The sequence below is a fragment of the Plectrocnemia conspersa genome, unplaced genomic scaffold (assembly GCF_051122295.1).
Source record: "Plectrocnemia conspersa isolate PC_06_02 unplaced genomic scaffold, ASM5112229v1 ptg000011l, whole genome shotgun sequence".
Classification (NCBI taxonomy): domain Eukaryota; kingdom Metazoa; phylum Arthropoda; class Insecta; order Trichoptera; family Polycentropodidae; genus Plectrocnemia; species Plectrocnemia conspersa.
Genome location: NW_028277175.1, coordinates 3,409,858 through 3,436,594, shown reverse-complemented (window position 1 = coordinate 3,436,594; position 26,737 = coordinate 3,409,858). Strand labels below are relative to the sequence as shown.

Here is a 26,737-nt window from a genome sequence, read left to right as displayed (position 1 = left end):
TACTATTATATTTTACTAAATATATTATGCGTTACTAGACATTAATTTTAAGACCATGAAAAATATTAATTATTAAGAATTTTTTTAATTAAGAACACAATTAATTTAATAAAAAGTGTTATTGTTTATATGACTCAAATAGAGATTTACTGAAAGTTTGTTAAAAATTTAATATCCGTTTAAGACCAAATTTTGACATTTTTTAAGAAAAAATAATGCTTATATAAAATAACGGTCGAAAACAGATTTTTGTTCATTTATTAAAAAAAACAATGGTTACTATATGAGTGAATAGGGCATTTAAAAGTAGCCTGTCTAATATTCTAATAACGTATAATCATACTTATAAAAACTATCTTTTTTTATGTGTTAAATAATTAATGATGAAATTCATATTTTAGGGAATAATTATAATTTTACTTAGGTTAAAAATCATCAAGGTAATATAAAATATATATTTATATAAAAAATTTACTAATTGTTCAAATATATATTTTTTATTTAGAATCCAGTTAATTTTTAAGACATTTTTTTGGGAAAATTTAAAATTTTATATTCATTTAATTTTATTTTCACAAAAAAAAATTAAATATATATGCGCCTACAATAATTGATCATTTTTATAAATTTATTTTATATAAAAAAATAGCTAATATTAACCATTTTCTGCTAAATTATTTTTTATGAATAAAAGTGTTAAAACCCTTAATTTCACATAATTTAATATGCTGCTATTTTATTCGGAAAATTAAATTATATAAATAAATCAAAGAATTACATATTCGCGACACAGCTTTTTGAGCCTTTGCAAATAGACTATAATGTAACATTTTTTACATTTAAAAAATACAAACTTTTGCTAGTTCTATTTTTCATAATAAAAATATAAATATTAGTGTTGGATTTACATTGTATTTGTATACAAATATAATACAAAATTCTACACAATTTAAATTTTAATTCAATCGTCCAAAATCGCGTTTGCAATAATTTTTACAAAATATAAATACGCTCCACGTTGTACGATTTAAACACTAACATAAACAACTAAATTTCCACCAACATCTAGCCAAGTTTCAAACCAGTGAAAATCGCTTTTTCCGCAAATGTATTTTAAATTTTTACATCCAGCCGCTAGATGTCTTAGAACTACCCGCGACTCTAATATAAATTTTCTGGCAAACGCAACAAACTACTGCGCACTTTATATTCCCGAAACAGCATTTTATTATGTCACTCACACGTCGCACGATGACATTCACAAATATGAAAAATGAACAATAATAATATAAAAAATCGGAGACTCACCCCAAAGTCTTTGTGCTGATGAGTGGCGTTTTCAAACTGAGAAATCCATTCAGTTTGGACTTTTTCTCGACCGTCTGCTCTACGCCAGACCCAGAGCCGTGGTCCAGCCTGAAAAGATCAAATTCATCACGTCAAATCCACAGTTAACCGGTATCAATCACAGCAACAAATTGAAACGACTTATTTTTTTTATAAACAGACTATACAAAAAATTAGAAATATTTCATTAACCTTCCACGCTTAAAAATAAATAAACATATATAAAAAAAAAATTACCATCCCTTATATTGTACAGGGAAAATCTGTTGTAATCACCATAGATTTATGTCTAAGTATTTTTTTCTTGCATCAAGAGCTTACCAGATATGAGATTTTTAATAAACAATAAAAAAAATATTTATCTTTACTTTTTTATTTTTATAGCTGACACTTTTATATGTATATAAAATAAGCTAGTGGACCTATAACTTATAAATATTAATTTTAAAGCATTACAGTTTTTGGTATAATTTATAAAAAATTGTGTTGGATTAATGTATAAAAAAAACTTTCTATTATACTATATCGACATTTACTTACCTTCTGTGCTATATTTTATTTATTATATTTTCAATAGATATTGCTTCAGTATCACAACTTTATATACATATGCAAACATTGATAAAAAGGGCTTGAATTGAAATAGCTTTCAATGTTTTTTTCTATATCATTCAATGCATTGAATGGTTTCCATCGGCGGCCCTGTGTATCAAAACATTTTCGCACCCTTATTTTTTCGATCCGTTTCGTTCCGACGGGAGGCATAAAACTTTAACACCACTTATCGGACACGGCTTAATAATGAAAACTTTCTTTTTGTGCGCATGTTTTTTTTCTACTTACGGCCCAGTTATCCCTCGAGCCTCTGACGTGAAACGAAAGAGGTTTAACAAAGAAAGGTTTAAAACAGCCTCTGAATTTATCTCGCCTTAATGGCTTTATTTTTTCGTTTTTACACATGGGAATAAGTTTAATTTGATCTGGAGCAACTGGGAAATATACGACTATACAAACTATTCTAAAATAAGCAATGCAATATAAAATAATAATATTATATACTTGCGAAATGGCGATAAGGCAGCTTGCATGGTCTTCATACATTTTATGGAACTTCTTTCATGAAAAATTAATTATAAATGATTATAAATGTGTAATGTGCAATATGTTTAATGTTATATTTGTGTATGTATTTAAAAAGTAATAATAATAAATAAAAATAGTAATTAAATAATTTCTACTATTAAAATATTAATATTGTTTTAGTGCTATTTTTTACTACATTTATTTATGTATTCTACTCTAATTTGTAGAAACCTTATAACATTTTTAAATATTTTACCTATATAACTAATAAGCAGTCTAAAACTCTAAGATTATAATATAAATTGCTACTTATATAAATATATAAATGTTAATAGTACTACGTGGTTTTTAAGCGATAGGGTGATTAATAATTTACAAAACACTAACAAGTACTGTACATATGATTTATTTAAAATTTATTATTATATATTTAGATGGATATTAATTAAAGGGTAATATTATAGGTCAGATATATTAAATAAGGTTACGTTTGCTTAGGATTGTTAGGTTTGATTATATTTATTTAGATTGAATTAATCTATTTTAACTTAAAATATATAGGTTTAGCTATGTACGTTTTATTGTACATATACATATATGGTTATTTTTAATTATTTAATTTTTTTCAATCATTAATTTCCTAATTTTATATTTGATTAATGTGATACACATGAAAATTATTTATTATATAATATTATACCGATAATGTTAAAAAAATAATTGATCAATAAATATGTCACAGGGTTTATGGAAGTTAAATAAATTTTATTGGCAACCTTGGTTAGCGTTTTGGCAAAATTCATTTTAATAAGCATTTGGCTATTCTTACTTTTTTACAGTGCAGTTATTAAATTATTTGGTTTTGGATAGCATGATTTTTTTAGTATCAAATTGTCAGCTACTACACAAAATATTTAAGTGCAAGATTTTAGTGACATAAAAATTAGGCATGTCAAAATTTTTGTCTATATGTGTGTCACGATCCAAAAAAACAAATATGATTAATTGAAAATAATAGAGCGTAATAAATATTATGAGTATATTTTGACTAAATTTTCGATCACTGATTTGTCAATAAATAATAAGAGAAAATAAACAGGTTTTTAGTTTTTTTGGAATGAAAAAAATCTATATATATTTACTTAGTAGTTGCTGTTTCCACTCAATCTTGTTTATTCTATATATTTACTAAATAGTGACTAGTTTTAGCTTTAATCTTTTCAATAAAATAATTTAAGAAATGTCTGTTGAACAAAATATTTATTAAAGCTATAAAAACAAACGAAGAAAAATAAACAAAACAATCACAAAAATAATTCAAAAAAGAAATCACGCATTTATTATCGAGGTAAAAATAAAATTAAAAAATTTCATATAAAATATATTTTTATAAGTAGACACAATACGCACCTGTCTCATGGTTTTAAACTAAATGGTATGTTTACTTACAAAATATTATTTTGATGATTAAAAAAAATAATGGTCATTACTGTGCCTATTTAGATCTGTTTTCATTAAGGTTAGATATGCCAGAGATCAGTAGTTACGCAAATTAAATAGCAAAAAAATAGTTTTTTGCTTCAAAACAAGCATCCCATACAAGCTTATATGAGACTTATGATTATGATTTAGTTAACGCTCGTAATTTTTTTGTTTTAATGATCGAGAATTGAATTTTTGTTATTATATAGAATTATTAAGCACCCCAATAATATTTGGTATTAAAAAATATATAATTTTTTTTTTCAAAATGGCGGCAAATTTAAAAACTTAAAGTATCATAACTTAACATAACATAAAAAAAAAGTTTTTTGCTCCGAAACAAGGTTAGTGTTATGAGTCGATCGGCCAACCATACAAACGCTTATAAAACTTGCAATATAGTTAAGGTCAGTATAAGCTTATTTAAACCGACTAAGAAATGAATTTTGGTTGCAATGTAGAATTCTTAAGCATCCTGTATATGTTTGCTAGCAAAATCCAATGTGGCAATTTTTTGCAAAATGGCGACAAGTTTAAAAACTTAAAAACTCATAACTCTATTAAATAAAATCCTGCATAAAACTTTACTACATAAAAAACGTTAAGAAGCTGAATTTGCATAGAAATAAAATATAAAAAAAAATGTTTTTTTGCTTTAAAATGAGCTATATATTTGATTGATTGGGCCCTCATATATGTAGCGAGCACGGTTGTCGCTCGCGACAGCTTAGGTTGGAGGGCAAGCACAGCTGCAGTCTACACAGTATCATCGAGTAATTGCTGAATAACTACTCTCTGCTTAATAACAGAGCACTTGTGTGCTTTTAAAGTTGTTTTGAAACCAAATTAATGCTATCTGGTATTGACAATATTATCAGGATATGCACAGTATAGTTTAGACAAGCAATGAAAAACATTCTAATCAGAAGTCATCTTTACATAAGACTACACTTTCAAAAAACAGTTAACATCTCATAACCTAATTTAATAGTATTCAAGCGATTGCGTGTATGATAAATCTCTGGGTTGGGACTACATTACAAGTAACAAAACAGATAATGACTGCGTGTTAAACGATATTCGACCATATGCTATATTGATTGGATGCTAAAAGCCAGGTTAGCTAATAATACTACAAAGGCTCTATCATCGCCTAGCTGTAAAAAATGTATTAAGTGATCTGTTGTGAAGACGCTTTGGTTTTTGCACTAAAATTAGTACGAACGACAAAATACACTCCCTCCCAAGCAAGCACATCATCAGAATAAAAATCTTAGACTATGCTTGATGTTCGGCTATCGTAGAAAATCTTATTTTAATCTACTATGAGCTTACATAAAAACAAAGACCGCTACGCATAAAGGTCAGGGAGAATAAGACTAAAAAACTTGTGAAAAAGAGCTATAATGCAAATATAAAATAAGCAGCGGTGGTTTTGTATAAAGCCATCTTCGTGCGGAAAAAAGCAGTACATAAATGAAAGACATATACAGCTTCCTTAAAGATGGTTTACAATTAGATAAGTACCAGTGAAAGTACTTTATTTCAAAGTAAAGGTTATCTTATGCTACTCTGGCTGTCATGTCAACGAAGCGAATCTGCTAAGAGTAAAGTAGTTTTCGTTGATTACAAAAAGCTCGTACTTTTACTGCTGCTATGACGAGCCAGTGACTTTTTAGTTCAAACTTTAATTCTTATGTTTCAGATATGAATTAAGTTACCTTTGTGGATATAATAATTTATTACCATATAAGAGCCCCTTGCAACTCTATCACTTCGTGGACAAGCCTTTAAAAGATTTTTTAAAGTTTTAAAAACACGCTACTATGTTTTACCAGAGTCGAACGCAACAGATTTTTTCGATCAGATCTGCAGATTAATTATAATATAACAAATCAAGAGCCATTGGTTCAGGCTCCAACACAATTATTTATCTTCTAAAGAAGACGAAAGTATTCAGACTAGTTCCTAATTTATTAACGTTAAATATGGTTATGCGTCTTTTAATTTGACCAAACAATAAATCACGACGACCCAAGTAGAAGGTCGGTTTTGGCATCAACGCAATGTCCCATTGTAAAAGCCTAATCAGTTTTTAATAGAGTGAAAGAAAATAAAAAATTAAATTAAAAAAATACTACCCTTTTATTTTCTTGTATATAGTTTCCCGAACTTTTAAAACCCGTTTGGCATATTTATTATTTATAATAAAATCAAAGATATTTGTTCAGCAAAATTAATAATAAATTATGATTTTAAAATTAAATAATTATAGATAAATTTAATTTGAACTGTATTTTATTAAATTTTATTACAGTTAGATTAAAAGATATTTCAAAATTAGATCAAACATTTATTATTACTGTTTCTAAAAACATACGTAAATAATTATAAAATGTGGGGAAAAAAATGCTTAGAAGATTCAAAATATTTTAATAAAAAATAAATAATCACTGGACAGTAACTGATTGCGGAAACATTGCAAACATACTGTGCCATCGGCCGTGAACGATTGTCCAGTCCATGACTTACATATTGTACCATCGGCTAGTATAGGGTTAATTTGTTTATTAAAATACCCAAATAGATTTTAAATAATAATAATTTCAAAAAGTTCAATTTTATCAGATCTATAAGTTAAAATAAAATTTATGTAATATATAAATTATATTATTTTAGTTTGAAAGAGTCGCATTTATCCTTAATAATTATTTATTAAAATACCGCTACATATTGAATATAAATTTGTCTTTTCACTTACGCAAAAATTGTTCGATTGAAAGCAATATACCAATTACTTATTCATTGTTGATTTATTCAAAAGAGAAGAATATATTTGTTTGCACAATTTAACTGGCAGAAAAAGCTCTTTAGTCATTTTCTAGTAGGTCATGAATCAATACACAATAACCGATTTTATCTTGTGCATATATGTATTTTAAATATATGAGTCAGCGCATGTATCATTTATTTATGTAACATATACAAGTTGGACATGAAAGAACGGCTAAAGAAAATCCGAAAAATCCTTTTGAAGAATGTTTGGCAAACACTTTGACACCATTTTCAATATTTATACACACGAGTGTTCATTCCATTCAACGGCGTTAATGAAGCGTGCTATAGGGCTGTACTTTTCGATTTTGAACATCGATATACCTTTAGCGACATGTCATCACGCTTCGATACATTATCGACAAGAAAAGCTAAACTTCGACACGAACACGAAGCCCGACAGTAATTACTCACACTACGCGAAAATATTTGCCGTCACTGATATCCATTGCTCCTCGGCCGGCCGAAGGAAAACTAACTTTTTTGCCACACACAAAAACACACATTCCCTCTTAACTTTTTGGTGTCGTGCTTTTTTTTATATTCGCGGAACACACAACAATAGCCTTTATGGCGTTTACCACGTTCGAAGAATAGAGAAATTGAATGAAAAATATATTTTGAACATGCTACTATCGCAACAAACAAAATAGTATCACAGGTGGTAAGTATAGATAAACTTTGTTTTACAACTAACATTATGAGAGTAACCATAAGCACGAGAGAAGCAAAAACATGTCACAAACAACGTCATTAAAAACACGATGGAACAGATATTAATTTTTATTACAATAGACTTTACTCGTAAAATAACTTTATTCGGATAATAAACGAATAATATTTTTTCTATAAATAATCTAATTAAAATGTTTAGATACCTTTGTGAAAATGCCACAAAATTTAATTTAATAAATATTTACCGGTAAAAAAAAACAACCTTTTATTGGAAATACAGGAAAATTAAAAAATCTTTTCAGCAAAAACCGCAAAAATTTAAATAATTTTGTATATTTTTTTGTAAGTTTATAAAAAATAATTTTAATTTTAAGACTTTTAATGTATAATTATTAATTTTAAAAACATTTTTTTATACCTTTAAAAATTAATATTTTAGTGATAATATTTTATGCCTTTTTTTTTAAATTTTTTAAGCAAATAATTTATTTATTAGTGGCCATTTTATTACAATATAGCGCCTTAAACTAACTAACAAACTAAGCTGAGATATTTACTAACTCTTTTATGTTGATATATTATCGTATCCTCAATAACTGTTTAATCCCACATATATTTATGATAAAATGTTTTCTTTAAATGATACTAACTGTGATTTTTTAATTCAATACATATTTTTTGCCGGTGAAAAATATAATTAATTTTAAATTAAACACATTACTATTTATTTTAAAAATTTAAATACTGCTTCAATATTGTTGTATCTTATAAAAACAGGCTGTTTTTATAAGATATAACAATATCGACATTTTATAACATCATATAGTATGTTAAATATTATTTAGTTAATTCTAACATATTTCTGGATATTTTTCAATAAAAATATATTTAAAATAATAAAATAATTATATGTAGGTATTAGCATATTATAATATATATATTTTTTACAGTTAATGCATATCATATAAAAAATATTAATTTTAATATTTGCAACCTCGTACAAAGCTTTTTATGCCTTATAAAATACAGAAAAATACAATCCTTATGGAAATAAGAGACACAGTCTAGAGACAAAAAAGATTCTAAATTATAATTTTTTGCAAAGAAAACTATTAAATAAATATAAAATAAGTGTATTTATTTATAAATATAAAAATTGAATTAAATTCACCAAAGCGACATACAATCTATATTATAGGGACAACAGTAACTGTTATATAAAAAATCATTAGATAAATATCTAAAAAAAAACAGATATTTTTTAATAAAATAAAATAAAAGTATGAATTAAAAATTAGATAAATTACTCTCAAGTCAATTAAAAAAATATATCACAATAAAATTTTAAAATCATAGTTTTAAGTCTAATTTAAAGCAATTAGAGCTACGTTAAATCAACTATAACGCCATTAAGACTCAGAGAAAGACACATAAATTCCAAGAGTTTAATTCGATCTTCGATAAGACTTTGAAACTACGTGAAAATATTCATCATTGCACAGAATTTTTTAAAATTTTGATTTAAAATTTATTATTTCATATTAACATTATTATTTTTTTCTTTCGCTGTGATCTGATAGACGTAAACCCAATGCGTTACAACGGGGTAAATCAGTACCAACTAGATAATATGAATACCCACATGTAAGTATTAACTTCTAGACTATATAATACAGTGGTTAATATAAATTATAACGTCTAATATAATTTGTAATCAATTATTATCAAATTGCAGCTGGTTTTAATAAAAGAGCATTTATATAAATAAAAATTCTATTTCGACGTCTGGGCTATCAGTCAAATATTTTACAAATAATTTATATAAAAAAATGTACTTATAAAAATGAAGGGTACACTAATCTGCTCCTTTATTTTATTAATCATTCTGTATATTTTATTAAAACTAGGTTATTAATATACAGTTTCAATATAATTTTACTGTAAATCAGAAATAGGCTTGTTTAAAGTATAAAAAAAATTAGATATTGCAATTAGTTTAATATAAAAAAGCATTATATGTCTATAAACATAAAAAAATAAAAATTTATTGTTTATTAAATCATTTACTTTAAAAATATTCCATATAATAATATTGTTTATTAAGTATATGGTGAGAACCAAATTTAACTTTACTTAATTGGCAAAGTACCTTAAATACTTAAGACACAGAAAATATATAATTGAGTCAAAGGTTCGTGTTTATTATCAGTCAATTACTTTTTAATTACTTTAAGAGCATAATGTGGGTACAATTAGTATTGCAAAATTAAAAAAATAACCTTTAACCTCTACTTTTTGAGTAAATACAAATATCCTCTAATAAGTACAATTATCTAAATTAATAAGCCTTGGGCATATAGCCATAAATATCCATTTTAAATGGTTAATTTCTCTAATCTTGATTTAACCCCGAATCCTTGGGATATTGAATATAAAGCTTAAATAATAATACAATAAATAACTCTATTATTTCTTAGCGAATATTTTTTTCTTAGTACTATTTAAAATATTTATATATTATTTGCATAGTTTTGTTAGTTAAAAATAATGGTTACAACAAATAACTACACTCAGCCAAATTATTCATCTTTGGAATATAGCCAGAAATATATATTTTAAATGTTTATTTTTTGTAATCTTGATTTATGTCTTAAGCACTGGGTTTATATGTAGAAAGTTTTTTAGTTTCCATTACGTATTCCTTCTTAAAATTCACAATGTTTAAAACAGTAAATCTTATTTTATTTTATTTTAAATTGCACTATGTCTATAAAAATATATTTAAACTGCTAAGTAACATTTTAAATTAGCCTTGATAGTAGAAATGTGGATACTAAAGCTTTAACGACGGCGTAAAACTTTTTATTCAACCTTAAAATTAAGTAACTTAAATGAAGCTCATCAAGTTTTTCTTTTACTTTATCTTTAATCATTAGTGTGCAAAAATCAATTATGTAAAAAAAAGTCGCATATAAAAGAGTAATTAAATTATTTTATATAAAAAGCGTAACTTTGTTGTAAATTAACTTTTTAATTAACCACAGATTAAAACGAAGCGTCTGCCGCTTAGTCATTATTAAAATTTTTAATAATATTTATTAAATTAATAATAAAGCGATCACAATAAATATGACAATATACTTTTAAATTTATATTTAAATTATTTTATAAATTTAATTTAATCCGAAATACGTAAGCGTAAAGTTATTAAAATTTACATAAACTAATACTTGACCGGCAGGAGTATCGTTATTTATTACATGCGCTGTTAAGTGGTTAATAAATGAGTATACGCATAATAATAAGAGTCAATTTGTGTGTTTTTTCGTGTATGGTATAAAATTTACTTTCACTGAAGAAAAACACACTATGGCTGGCAAATTACCGTAAAATAGTAACGTCAATATTTTTGCAAGAAATGAGGGCGCCTTCTGCACAACGTTGTGCTTTCTAGAATGGGTTGGGTAATACAGTGTGTTTAAAAAGTTAAAAATTGATTGAAGCACATGATATCAAAATTTAAATTCACTAAGCCTAGCTCAAATGGAACTTGAGTGTTCCATACAAATAAATCAGCACTCGCTTCTTGCTTGAAATATTTTAGATGTTCAATGCTTTTATGAACATCCTGTATATAAGATATAAACGCGTGTGCTTTCGGCGTGTGATGGCAGAATATGAAATATATTTTGCGAATTGTAAGTGATTTGAAGAAGAATGATTTTTTCACATGTGGGAATTAAATTGGAATTTTTACATAATGTTGCGTAGGGAGCATTAGGGTATAAATAAAAAATATATATAGAGCATCGCAGAAGGGATGAGAAAATTTTACGCTTCGGGGTAAGTGTTACGGCGCAATAACCGTAGGGTTGATTCAATTAGGAGGGTAGTTGGTATTAATTGAATTTAGGGGGTATAGCCAATGAATTATTTTGGGATTGTCTAGGGACGTGAAAAAGTAATATTTCAACTTAAAGTAATTGGATTTAATATAAATATGATCCATTTATAATTAGTTCACTATTAATAAAGTATTTAAATAAAATCCTTTGACATATTATTTTTACAATTCAAAAAGAAAATGTAATATAAACATCCTTTTTTTAAATAATTCACCATTTTGGATATCACACAATGTAACAAGAAAACTAGTTTTATCTTGGAAAGCTTTGTATAATGCATGAGCTTTCCAGAAATGGAATATTTTTGTCACAAAAGATCAAAGAGAGAAATTAAATTATTTTAATAAAAAAAATATACACAATGCCAAAGAAAACGACATATATTTCAGTGCTTCTAAATCGTTAAAGCTATGATAAAAATCACAATTTAAGCTCAATCGATTTTTGTAGGCAATATTATTTTTAATTTATGGCTTTTTAATACTTGAAAAAAATAAATGCAACACTTTAAATATTGTATATATATATAAACAGCTGTGTTTATAAATTAATTCCACATGTCTCACATCATTATATATATATATATATATATATATATATATATATATATATATATATATATATATATATATATATATATATATATATATATATATATATATATATATATATATATATATATATATATATATATATATATATATATATATATATATATATAAGATAGTCCCAAAATAATTTTCGTTTTTATATCTAATCAAAAAAATCACTTTTACATGTTTATTTTTATTTGATTAACTAAAAAAATAACGTATTTTCAAAAATATAACTTCATAATTATTCAATTTAATTTCATTAAAATAAAATATTAGAGACTTTAATACAAAATATTTCGATAGCCCTTTTATTTACATCGTCTGCATTTTGATATTTTGACTGTATGAATAATTTTTAAATTTTTAAGAACATGCCCTTTTTTACTACTTAATCCTTTTATTTAATTTTATTAGAATAAAATATTGAGGGCTTCTTTACATCGTCTCCATTTATAAATGCTATATATAAATGAATAAAGTTTTTAAGATAAAACTCTCTAGCAGCTTCAAATCAATTTCGTCATGTTGTGAAATTATTAAAGCAAGCTTATCACCAGCTCCAGCTCCAGCTGATCACAAAAAATCTTGCTAGTTTGAAGTTTACGGATATCGAATAAATCACATATCACTTTACAAATATTTTTAATGGCAATAATTGCTAATTTTTTTTTAGGAAATTCACATGACGCAATTTTTCATAATTTATTTACTTATTAAACATTCTGTAATCATAAATTTTGTAGCCCAATTTTTTTTTAATATTTGAAGATAAAGCCAAGATGTGCATTAACACAGATATAACAAATACTATAATACTCAGGTATTAACAGCCAAAGCACAACTAACTATTAAAAACTTAATTTATAAAAAGTACAGTTTTTTTTATATAAATTAATTCCATGTGTCTCACAATATTATCCATACATACATAAAAACATTCAAAGCTCTTCGCAGTATTTCACAACCATTCTAGAGCTTTTAAGTAAATAGTTTGTTTGTTGGCATTCGAAAGCTTTCTGTACATTTTCATGATATATATATGTTGATATAAGATACATACGACTCATTACCCCTAAGTGAGTTTAATCCAGCAATCTAACGGTCAGAAGCAGAGCTTTCGCATAAAGCTTTTAAATGCATTATTTACCAATTTGATTAAATATATCATATATTATAATTAGTGAGATATTAGAGCACTCATTCATAGCAACTCAGCCGGCGGCAAGTCGAAAAACAATTAGAACTTTATCAATCATGTCGCGATATCATCAACGTCAACGTCGCGGCGGTAACACATTTCAGTAATTTTCCTTTCATAGCTCGTTATACGAAAAGTTGAATGTCACATTCGTGAGGCATACGTACATGTATAAATATTATTTATTTTATTAGTATTGTTACATGTAACGAGCCTTGGCTAAAATTCGCGTCACGAATTTTACCGTTACACACACAGACGCACACGTTAAAGTTTCCTAAAGCTCGCTAATTCCATAGAATCGTACTTATCGAGTCCGATTCGTTGATTACTAATGAGCGACGGAACGAGATAGCTTTGAAAGTTTTGTCGATAGGTAACCTTTAAAGGTAACTTTAATAAATATAACTATAATATATAAAGCGTCGTATGAAATAAAAGAGTTAATTTTAAATTTGCTAAAATCAATAGAAACTACTCTAACCTAACCTACGTTAACCTTTATTTTACTAAAATAACATAATCAAACAAATAATGCAGACTGTATAAGATAAGTAAATATATTTTTTTATATAAACTGTTTTCATAAAAAATATGTGCAAAAATTTTGATTACTTAAAAACCATGAAAGTAATACGTACATAATAATCATGAAATAATTTAAATATAATATGATCCACTTCAAGCCAACTATATTTATAGATACTATATTTACGTTTAGTTTACATAATTTTAATACAAATATTTACAACAATTCCTAATTCAAAAATTATGTTATTTTATTAAATATATAATTTCAACAGTATGATTTTTTATGTAAGATATAATTTTTAATTGTGTATTGAATTTTAAAGTTAATAAAAGTGAAAAATTATTTTTATCACAATTCTAAAAGCCCGTATAGCTATAGTCACAGCTTAATTCGAATTTAGTGTTAGTTTAAAATATACTAAAGTAAATCCTTCAGGCTATTCAAAACTAAACTATCCAAACCTAATCATACTTAAACAAGATATGAATCATAACCTAACTTAATATCAACATAAAAGTAGTTCAATAAAAAAAATTATCTGAAGTATTTTAATCGCTTTGTGCAATTTCAAAAGACATAGCAACTAGTAAAATAATCAAACTTTATTTTGATATTTAATTTGTATTTTATTGCTGAATAATAAAGTTAAAAAAAATACCTTTGCAAATCTTTTAGATTGTTTATAACTCACCTAATTAAATTAAACAATAAAAACCGAAAAGTGATAAAAATATAAGATAAAAGTAAAAAATATAAATTATATGAACAGACAATTTTCACAAAAAAATGGTCAAATAAATATATAAACTGCCTAGAATTTTATTGAATAATTATTACATACATTGGTCCTTATTAACTTTTTAACTACTTAAACTCACCGGTGAGTGACTTGTTAATTAAACTAGGTAACGTAATATTTACAAATTATTTAGGATTGTATTAGCTTTATTTATCAGTAAATCAGATATTTTATATTTAATTTTAAAAGAGATACTAGCGCGAAAAGAGAAATAACACATTACTTACTAAAAATTCGCTGGTTTTTAAAGGGTTAAAATTAAAAACAATTTAAATTATTACTACTAAACGTCAATCATAATTATAAATAAAAATAATATACTATTTTTTTAATTTACGTCTATTTATTTTATGATGCTAAAAAATATTTTAATTTTTACATAGTTTTGAGTTATTAAATGTAAAAACAAGTTTCAGATACAATTTTAAATGTACTTGTAGCTACAAACAATTTTGTGTTCTTTTATCATATGAATTGTATTTTATTGTTTGTTTGTAAAATAGCTCTAAAATCTTTCAGATTCCTAAAAACTAAACTAGCTATTCTTTACCGAGATAAATAAAAAAAAATAATATATATAATACTTTGATTTATATTACATTTATGTTTTCTGCACGGTCAATTTCTATAAAAAACAATTAAAAAACATATTTAAAAACCTTTTAATCAAAAAGGTTAATCAAAAATGATGGTGTTTTATTTTCGATAATTTTTAAAAATTTAAATCAATGAAAGTAAAACTTCACTGTATTTAATTTTTTAACTTTGTAATTAGTTATTGCTAAGCAGCCAAAATGTTAAAGGCTAAAAATATTTACCATCTGAGTTACAACTTTAAAAGTCCATTTAGCTATTGACAGTCTTATCTTATTCTTTGTAAGTCCCTTAGGCGTAACTCAATGTAATTTTAACAAAGAAACATATAAGTGGACTATATATAACAATGATTGTAATATTAAAAATTTAACTACTGTTTTTCTTAAAAACAGTTACTGCAATATAATTGAGAGATTCAATGTTAATATTATTACATAAATCATACCAAAGGTATGATCTATGTAAAATATAAATAAAATACATAAATATGTATTCACTAATAGCAATTAAATTTTATAAATGCTTTTTTTACTTTCTTATGAACTATTAAAATTGTCTTATGGTCAGTATTTTAATATTTCATTGATAGTACGAGACTATAATTTTCTTAAAAAATTAAGCAATCTAACCAAATCATTATTATTTCTAGAAACTAAAGACACCTAACCAAACGAAATATTTGCAAATATGTATTATTTTGCAAATTTTAAAATATGCTAGATATACAAATATAATTTGTTTAAAATAAAAAAAAAATATTTTGTGATTTATTATATGCTTACGCTACTTTTGATTGCGCCACTATAATGTTAAAATATTTATTATTTATTATAATTTAGCTTTATTATTTCTGTAGTTTTATTTATAACTTAGTAATGAAATGTTGTTATTATACTGATATTTTAATAGAACACTCATATGCGTTAATAAAACGGCACCGTAAAATCGCATGTAAAATAGTTTTAAGGCAAAAATCACGTATGTTCCTTTGATTTATTTGTATATATGTTATAAAAAAATTAAATAGTTTTGCTATTTATACTAAAGAAGTAGGGGTTTGTCTGTTTATGATTAAGTTTAATAATTTTGCTTGTATACCCAAAAATAAATGCCTTATTAATTGATGGCACTTTTAAAAATTATAAAAACCTATATTATTTTTAAGAAGCAATTTTTTTAATGACAAATTTTATTTTAGTGATAGTTTGCATTAAAATAAATTTCCAAACATGAAAAATATTTTTTTTAGTAAAACAGATTAGATGAAATATATTTATACAAATAATTAGCCGTTGAATACAATAACAATATTCATTAAACGCTTCTTTTAGATGTTACTGATCATTTATTCTTTAAAACGTGAATTTCTATGGACTTAAAATAAACATAGACACTTGGATTATGCTTTCTAGGCTTTTAAAAAAAAAATACTTATAGAATAATTTTATTTTGTGTAATAGATTAAGCATTCGAATTTAAAAAAATAATATTTCTAGAAAAATACTCTGTATAGACTTCTCTAAATTTTACTGTTGTTGATTGAATAGACTAATTTTATAAGATTTCTCTTTTCAGACAAATCTTCGGTATAGGCTTTTATATATTTTTCTAATTCGCTCATAATTATTATAAATCGAAATCATTAACTAACACGGATTAAGCAGTATAATTGATATAATCAAGAGTTATGCGCTACTCATCAGTATATGTAGTGTAAAAATCCTCTGGTTAGTTATTATGATTTTTGTAAAATAGTACAACTATAACCCCAACTTATTTTTTTAAGTTCCGATTTCATTAAAATAATAAATTTATAAACCTTATTTGTACAATATTTATTATTAATATTAAGATATATTTAAATATTTTTATTGAACTTTAAATATCAACTATATTATTGTATAAAGTGGTAATATAAGTCTGATTTTTAACTTAATTTTATACTTGAAAAAATCAAAATAATAACTTTAAATTTATTTTTTATTTATATGTCATCTTATTTATTATTATTTTATTAATAAAATACTGATTTTAATACATTATTCATTTAATTAAAAACATCGATTCAAAGTTAAACTAAAAAAATGCAATAGTCATATAAATATTTCTCTGATTTTGATTTTTATTATAAACATAAATATTGTCGTTATATATTATGAGTCATGCTTTAATTATTTATAAATTTTATTAATTAATAAAATATGTAAAAGAATTATATTTAGCTCGAAATTCTAGAAACTTCCGGTATGTTTTGAAACTTGTTAAACTTTCAGTATAAGCTTATTTACTTTGTAACAAATCATTGTTCAATCATATGATTTTTTCTTTAATAATGAATCGTATGAAGCAACAATTTATACCTTAACTCATAAGTAATATAACTGATAATAACACTTTACATTTAACTGCTTATTTAATTAAATCCTCATATTTAATAATAAAAAAAAAACATAATCAATTTCGAAAAGAAATCAAAAAGTCAATCGTGTGTTCAAAAATCAACGAACAAAACTTTTGATTTCGTATGTAGTATAAAAGTTTGTTTATAAACTTGTTTTTGTGTTATAAACATTAACTCATAACATCATATGTGAGACACTTGGAGTCACGTGTCACGTTTGTTTATTACGCATATTATTTATAAACAATCGCACCTCTCCGTCGTTCTCCGCAGTATGTCGAACATGTTACAAACTTTTTAACAGTGGTAATGATAATAAAAAACAGTCAAATCGACATCACGCGCCTCCGGGTCAAAGTTAACCGCGAAACTGAAAATGGCGCGAAAACGCGCGGAGGTCCGCAACGAAAGCGTGCTGGAGTCCCGGGACTCGGCGAGACACTGCGGTAAACTCTTGGCTGTTACGTCACCGGGTCATTACCTAACCTACACTGTGTAGAGAGTGGCTGTTGTAGAGCAGGAAACTACCCTATCCACCAACCCAGGTGGGGGTTTACTACACGTATAGGTGTATGTCTTTGGAGTTTTCAAAAATAACCGGACCCCGATGCAAGGCAGACGAAAACAGATATCGATTGTCTTTTCGACTCCGATGACTCGGCTTTGTTCTTTGTCGGCAGGGGTGGCCAACGTTTTATTGATAGCTCGTATAAGTTGAATGGGGCGGCGTTTTACGACCTGCGTTTGAGTTAGTTTGCGTGTTCCGTTTGGAATTGTAAACTTTTAAACCTTTCTTTAAGGAGACCTTTTTAGTATTTTTTTGTATTTATTTTCTCTGCAGTATAAAGAAGTTAACTATTACGGTAACTTTTTTTTATAGAATTTAGCTCAAAAATATACAAAAAGAACAATAGCATATCGAACATTAAATGCACAATACTGGTTAATTTCCCATTTCCATTGTTTACAATTCGTAAAGTTATACAATAAAATAAAAATATCCATAAGTATAGTAAAATTCAAGAAAAAAAATACATAAAACCATTTTGAAATTTAAAAAGAAACGAGAAATAAAACAAATGATATAAAAAATACAATGAATGAATTTTTATAGCAGCAAATGCGAACGCTACATAGATTTGCTGTATAAATCCGATAGCCAGATCCATTGAGATAGTCAGTGTCAAGTTTGAACAAGCTGTAACTTGTCAGCCGGATTTTAGAGCCGAAAGAGTGAAGTCGTGTTTACCGTGTCTGTCGCGCATCATGGATTTCAAACAACGCGTTATTATAAGGTTTTGTTTTAAGTTGCAAAAATGTCAAAGAAGCTCAATTATTGTTAAAATCAGTGTATGGCGATAATGTGTGAGCGATTTAATAGCGGAAATTAATCGGTTGAAGACAAGCAACGGTTGGATCCTTCCACCTCAAAAACACAAAATGGTTCTTCAAACAGACGATTGACTACTCGAGAACTTACTGAAGAACTGAACATCTCGTACGGGTCCATACAAAGCATTTTAACCGATAATTTGCAGATGAAAAGAGTGTGTGCGCAATTTGTTTCCAGACTTTTGACTAACGAGCAGAAGAAAACTCGTGTGTCAGTTTGAACGAAATTCAAAGATCGTCTTAATGCAGACGTTCAGGCTGCAACGATTAAGAATTAGGGACGTGATCGCGACTATGTTATCACAAATTACGCAACGGAATTAATAATATTTTGGATCTTGATCACGAATGTTAATTAATGCATATCATCGGCATTAGTTTCAGTGTCATTTAAGGTATAATTTTGTCATTTATTTAATATCCAAAATTTCACGGTGCTCCTAAATCGCTTTTAAATACGGTCCTCGCGGTCTAACGTAAATAACACTAAAATGTTGTATAACTGAAGCGTAACTTTCATTTAATGTATGATTAAATAAAGTATTTTTAGCAATATGATTTCATGATAAAAACATAAAAATATTATAATGCACACATTAAATTAATGAGCACCATTTCACATATCTTCCAGCTCCTCATAGCCATCTGCGAAAACATCATTGTGTTTGACAAGCTCATTGAGAAGCTGGATGACACGTTAAAAATGAGCGTTTTTAACGTCCTAACTATTTTTCTGTACTACCGGTATTACAAAATTAAATATCGGTACTACCAAAAATATTTTTAATTTATTTTTAAATTAGTATTTGTTAAAAACGATTTATATAACGCTTAAACCTACATTGCTTGTAAGCAAAAGCATAGAATAAATTAATGCTTATTGTAGAGAATTAACCTTAGTAGTTTAATCCGTGTATGATATCAAATAAAAATAACATTATTATTTTCATTCCAAGAAGGCCGAAATATCGGCCTACCCTACTTATGCAAAATAATTCAACGCAAATTTTTAAAATTTAATTAATCATATTTGTATTTTTGTATGTACATAAAAAATAAAAAAAATTGCCTTATCTCAGATAAATATAACGGTATTTAGGAGTTTCCAGTAATTCTGTAATGTAACAGAGAAATAACCGCGCCTTTATTTTTTACTAGGGATATCTGGTGAAGTGAAAACAAAAGCCGTATTGCATACACAAAATTTCTACTACTATTTGTACAATTCTATTTTTATTCTAACAATATTTTTTTTAATTACCTCACACTATTGGGAGTACACAAAAAAGTCAAATCTTTAAAACACATAAGTTTAACATAATTTATTTTAAAATGCAAATCAATGATTTTTAAAAAAAAATGCATATGTTAGGCGAAATTATCTAGGACTAAAATAGTTGTTGTTACAATAATGTTACTTTTAACATTAGTAGAAATATATAAATATACGAAAGATAAATCTTTCGAAAATAAACATGGTTGAAATATTTTAAAATTAGTAATAAATGTGTAATAATTAAAATTAAATAATATAAATAAGTCACAATTCAACCACAAAAATATTTGAACTATTAAATATAATATTATGTATTTTTTTTAAGCCGCATTTTGTACAAACAGTTTTACAATTTTTTAAGCACTTCTTTCTCACAAGATTCCGACAAAAAATTGGCGAGTGGTGTTCTGGCTCCTAGTATAAAAAATTAGGAGGTACCGAGAAGCGGTCGATCAAAGACGATGTTGTCATAGATTTATTGTTCCAAAAGAAAAATGACATAACGTCTGAATTTTCGAAAATATTATTATTAATGATAGTATTTTAATTAACATAATGTGTAAGAAAAATATTGAATATATCGTAACAATAGTTGCCGGGGTATTATAATGCTTCGGTTCTGCTAATCAATACACATGGTGAATCATGCGAGCGGTACGCGGATTATTTTTTAGTCAATTAATTAAATAATATAATAATAAATAATACTGGTATTGACTGTTTTTCTCTCAGTAATATCGGTATTAAAATTTTTAGCATAATTTCATTTTATAGTCCTGACCCCAACAAACAAAAATAAGATTGCTATAAGTCGCCAAGCATTACCGGATTGCTGACACCGCCCTTTAGCAATTTTAAAAAGTGCTTCAATAAATGAACCCTATGCCGATAATGCAATAAATTTTATTTTAGCGCTCTTAGAAAAAATACGTTAAGATACAAATATAGATACGTCCCGTTCTCCATATTCCATATGTTATAAATATTGTATAGATAACAACAAGGAGTACTGTACTTCACTCTACTTGAATTTCAGACAATATAGCCATAAACTAGCGATTTGTACAGAGCGTGAATCGCCAATAAATTATTTAAGTGACATGCGCTCCGCAAAACGAAGCTGAGTATCCTCTATGCCTTATTGCAAATTTTAACGATATGCATACCAATTTTTTATTTCTGCTCAAATATTACACCCAAGTATGCTTGCATTTTGAAAAAGTAAAAAAGGAAGACATTTATCTTTAAGAGGAGAATATTTTAAAATAAATTTATATCTGAGATATTAACATTTATTGTAAGAGAAAACAATAATTTTAACATTAAAATATTTTTTGATTCATACTGCTAAAGCTAAAAATGCATTTAAACATACTTTTCACAGCTACCTATTTATTAATAAATAACTACACAAATTTGAGGCTGTCATACTCTTAAAATATTACTTATTGTATTATATAATAAATATTCCGAATTAATAATTACTGCATTTAAGTCGTTAATAAAAAGAAAAAAGAGCAGAGGTCCCAGATTGAATCATTGTGGTACGCCAAATGATCGAAATACTCATTGAAGCGACAATTATTATAACTTACATACTAACGGTGAATAGAAATTGAAAAAAGTAACCTAAAAAAATCCAACAAGACCGATCGAAAAACCAAAGTTGTCTAGCTTTCCATTAATCATGATAAACTTTGTTGAATGCCTTCTGAAAGTCAGTATAGACTACATAGACCTGGATTTTTTTATTATGGAACGTGGAACGACGCGAATGGAATTAGTGTTGTTGGTCTACTAGCGCTTGCTTACAGTGATTGTATTTAGACAAGTCTGTAAATAACAATATTAAATTATCTTACAAGTGTTAAAAGAACAACGATTTATCTGATCTTTTTTCTACACGATTTACCACTCTTTTAGTTATTTAATTTTTTTAAGACTAAATAAGAAGATAATATAATCATTGAAAATTAAAAGCAATAGTTAATTCAAAAATTGGATTGGATAAAAAAAATAATATGAAGCGTTAAAAAGCGTTTTAGGATTTTTCTTAAATATACTCAGCTGTAGGGGTTCCACACCGGCTAAAACCAAAACCGATTTACCAATTTTTTTTTATTCAATTTAACGGTTTTTATGTATTTTTTGTATTATTAAAAAAAAAATATTTTGAAAATTTTTTTTGAATAAATTCCTTAGAAATGTGTTTTAAAAAATAATAGTAAGGAAAACTTGTTTAATGAAATTAATTTTACAATTTTCCATAACGTTCTAAAACCATTAGAAAATGGTGTTTATGAATTAGATAAAAGTAATATAACAATTTTAAAGGTGAAAGAAGAAATTTTTTTTTTAACAAAATATAAGTACTAAAGAAAAAAATAATATAATTAGATGTAAAATAAAAAATGCACTAACTCAGAATTTTAGAAAGACGAAATAAAAGTTTAGTTTCTTTATAACACTATTCACAAACTCTGATTTCTCCTAAAACAGTAGTTACCTCAACTCAGGTATATTTATTCAAAGCTTCCATAATTTCTTATGGAAACGGTATTTACAAAAGATTTTTTAGAGTAATAAAAATTTAAATAGGTAGAGACAACAATCGCTCAATTGCCTCAACTTGATTATGAAAATGCATAAAATTAAATCATCTGTAAGTGAAAGACGTTTCTGAAGGATCATTTCAACTACAGTTTTTTTTAATTATTTAAATATACCAAAGCAGCGTACTTTAAATCTCATAAAATTATACAATTCTAGTCAGAACTAGACACAAACTACTATTTCGCTTCGAGGCGAACTCATACTAATTGGAACTACACTGAAACGTATTTAAAATTCCAAGAGTTCAACCAGATCTTTTAGACTACTTGGAGACTACGTAACGTATACCACGACAAAAATAAATACGTAGTTATACTCAATACTGCAAAAAAAGTATGATGAACTTAGAAATAGATTTTAATTTCAAAATTCAATTTATAAAAATAAAAGTAATTATTATGGTTGACTCCCTACGAGTTAAGAGCTCGAGATGCTGTAATTTAAATACACATCTAATTTATTTTATTGATTGATAGTATTTTATTTATTCAATAGCATCTGCAAAATATAAGTGACTCTAATAAAGTTGTATAACTATAAGAATTTATATTTATAACTGTGATGCTACATAGCAAAAGAGAAAAACGATAGTTTAGGTTTTATGTTTACAAACTGCAATTTATTATCTACTTGTACATACATAGATTGATACACGCGTCTAACTTTTAAGCACAGTATATAAATGATGCTAATAGATATAAATGATTTTTTTAGTATTATATTTTAAATAAAATTAATATGGATAAAAACATTAAACATAAAAACACGAAGTTTTTATCAACTAACGCTTTATACAACTCAAGTCTTTGTATGTTTACTATAACTTTAGCCATCTGGCCTATGCCAACTTGTCAAATTGTCATGTAACTTCCAGTTATGATGCTACCGGAAATTGAATAAGATCTAATCTCTCACTTTACCTCAGTTCAAGTATGAAACATTATTTAATTAAAATGGCTTGTTTCTTACATAATAAAACTTCATTTTAAAACATTATTTATTTTAGATAATAATAAATATATTCGTTAGTTATAAGATAATTTAATTAGACTAATTAATTTATATATTTTTGAACATCAAGTATTAATCTTAATCTATTAAATTAAATTCAATTACAATAATCAATTGCCTATTCTAGATTTTACCAGTTAAATATAAGTTTTGAATGTTTTATCGATATTTGCTTTTAATTTGCATTCGCAAGTCACCCAAATTGAAAATGTTTTATATAATTAGATTTTCTAGGTAAAGTTTTGTTACTGAAAGGACTCTTATTCAAATGAAATCATATGTACCTGGTGTAACAAAAACCATTAGGATTATATATTAAATTTTATGAAATAATAAATGCACACAAAGGATGACAGATTAATTCTTAGATTTTTAGTACAATACTTTAGTTATATAAAAAATATATTATTGATAAATATGTATAATAAAAAATATTAATATTTTTTATCTATTTTTAATAGTATTTTTTTTTAAAGTGGAAAATGCGAGACTCAAATAAAAATTAAATTTTATAATAATTTCTAATAAAGTTTATAAAATAAATATAATACTTTTACATATTTTATAAAATATTATTGATAAGGGCTCTTTATATTTTTGTATTGCTTTGTAATTATTATTTTTATCATTAGGAGAATATGTTAATTCTTTCTTAATTTGACTAGAAAATTCGTGGTAGCAATCATTTAGCCTTTGATATTATTTTCTTTAAGAGAGCTCAAAAAAAGGCTATAGTTAGTATTAAAATTGTAATTAAAATATGGTGTTTAATTTTATTCTAATGAAAATTCATATAAAGAAATTAATAAAAACTTGTGGCATTTCTGAGACTTTGCTTAAATATAAATTTAATTTTTTTCTAAATAGCGACCTTTGTTTCTCATACACCAAAATGACTATAAGACACGATACTTATTGTTTTTTTTTACTTAAGGCAATAAAAAATAAAAATATTATCTAGTTTATTCGACAATAATATATATATATTTAAAGAGCATTTTTTTTAAAACAACAACATTTTCATAAAAATGTAAGATACGACTCAATGTGTTTATATAAACACATCAATACAAATCCTTTTTATGTTCAAAAAAACTCAATAGTATATAGCTTAAGATAAGGTATCCCTTTAAATTTCAAGTCGTCAGGACGATCTTCATGATTTTCCTGATGGTACATCAGATTGTAACTATTGTGTATCGTACATTTTACTTATAATGTCGTAAATTTTAGCTATAATAGTTATTTTTACCACGTTTTTTTCATATATATAAAAAAGTTCCATATGCGTATTTTCTATTCTAAATATTTAATATACAAATGTATATTTATTACAATTTTATCTACACAACACTACAATTATGAATGACTTTAAGTTTGACACATTTAAAATGCGTCTATCTATATGTTACAATTTTAGTCATTTTCGAAACGGTTTAAATTCTTGATTCTAGACATAAGGCTGGACCAGAGTTACGTTAATGGTTAGCGACTCTTTTTAGTAACCAATTAGGGTAAGCTAAGTGAGTCTAAGTTAATGAGGTTTGGTTAATGTTGTCGGCTTGACCGAAAATAAAAAATCAATTACGAAGAACAACTTTACTTAAGCCTTCAAAGAACAAGTTTTATCGTTGGCGTTACATAATTTAATTGGTTCACCAAAAATCAAAAATACAAACAAAGGCAAATGGTCGGTGCCAAATACAAAAAGTATAGTATCAATTAGAAATAATTTGTTAAGACTAATATTCTTATATTATTTTTTACTGTAATATTTTTCTATTCTTTTTTTACTATAATGTCTTCATAAAAGACATTATAGTAAATATTTTTACTTTCTAAGAACAAATTTAGGCTCTTTGGCATTAAATAAAAAAGTGTAAGTTGAGCGAACATTAATAATATATCATATATGTTGCACATTTAATCGAGTAATTAAATATTAGTTACTTAACCTTATTTCAAACAATAAGTTTATCCTAATAAAATCTGTTTAGCTTTATATGACTTTTATACATAGTATTTAAATAAAATGTATATTTTACTGAATGACATTAATTTTAATATATAAATATGTATTACAGTGCTCAAATTATCTTCTAGTTGTGCTCTAGGACCCTGAGGAATTATTAACCTATATACTTTTAAGACATCCAAATCTTTTTCTGACTATATAAAATATTTAGTAAATCAAATATGAATAATAACCTGTATTTCATTTAGTGTATTTGGGTCAATTTGTAATCACTGCAAAGGTGAACTATTTAGATTTACATTTAACTAATATTTATGAATAAGCCACGCTCTAATCTACGTATCTACAAATCAAATTATATTCAGAATTATATATTTAATTCAACGCTTTGATATATAATATATATACAAAATAAAACAGAAGTCAGATTAAGCTTTTAATAGCTCTATGAACTATATATGTAATTTACCTTTTACTAATGAAAATAAAATAAAAATGTTACGTAAAATAATACATACTAAAAGGTGTTGGTAAAAGAGGCGTAATTTTGCATTTCTATATATTTAAAAAAAATAGTTTGAACAACAGATGTCACGGTCATTGAGACTTTAAAGGTATTGCATAAACTTTTACCGATTAAAATAAAATAAAAATGGCATTATTTTTCATATAAAATTATTATCTAATTATGAGTATCATATAATTGGATCGTATCCTGAACAGTATTTGATTTTATACACAGCCTAATGTTCATTATTGAAATAGCAATTATAATGTCAATATCTAGCAGTATATATTACAAAGAAAAAATAAAACAATCGCGGATATACACACAAAGGAGATTTTTTATTTATATTGTTTATGTACATATATACAGAGAAGAAAGTAGATTCAAGATTCATTACATGCTATATTTTTTTTAAGTTCAATTTTATGGTTCTTTGAGCTAAATTCTGGCACGACAAACGCAATGTGGCATATTATGAACAAACCAAATTCCAAAGACAAAGATCGCACAAA

General features: G+C 25.6%; 1 protein-coding gene across 9 annotated transcripts in view; it reads right to left on the bottom strand.

The window, feature by feature from the left end:
* The window catches only part of Syt7 (Synaptotagmin 7), a 589,787-nt gene that overhangs the window by 346,586 nt on the left and 216,464 nt on the right, over positions 1–26,737 (bottom strand). For 4 of the 9 annotated variants that reach the window (XM_088198052.1, XM_088198055.1, XM_088198054.1 and 1 more), the window contains one exon: positions 1,309–1,416. In XM_088198052.1, coding sequence (XP_088054178.1) covers positions 1,309–1,416 — 108 coding nt within the window. Of the gene's footprint in view, positions 1–1,304; positions 1,417–2,406; positions 2,461–17,703; positions 17,871–26,737 lie in introns of those variants that run through there. The other 5 variants (XM_088198058.1, XM_088198059.1, XM_088198056.1 and 2 more) reach the window with 4 other exon arrangements.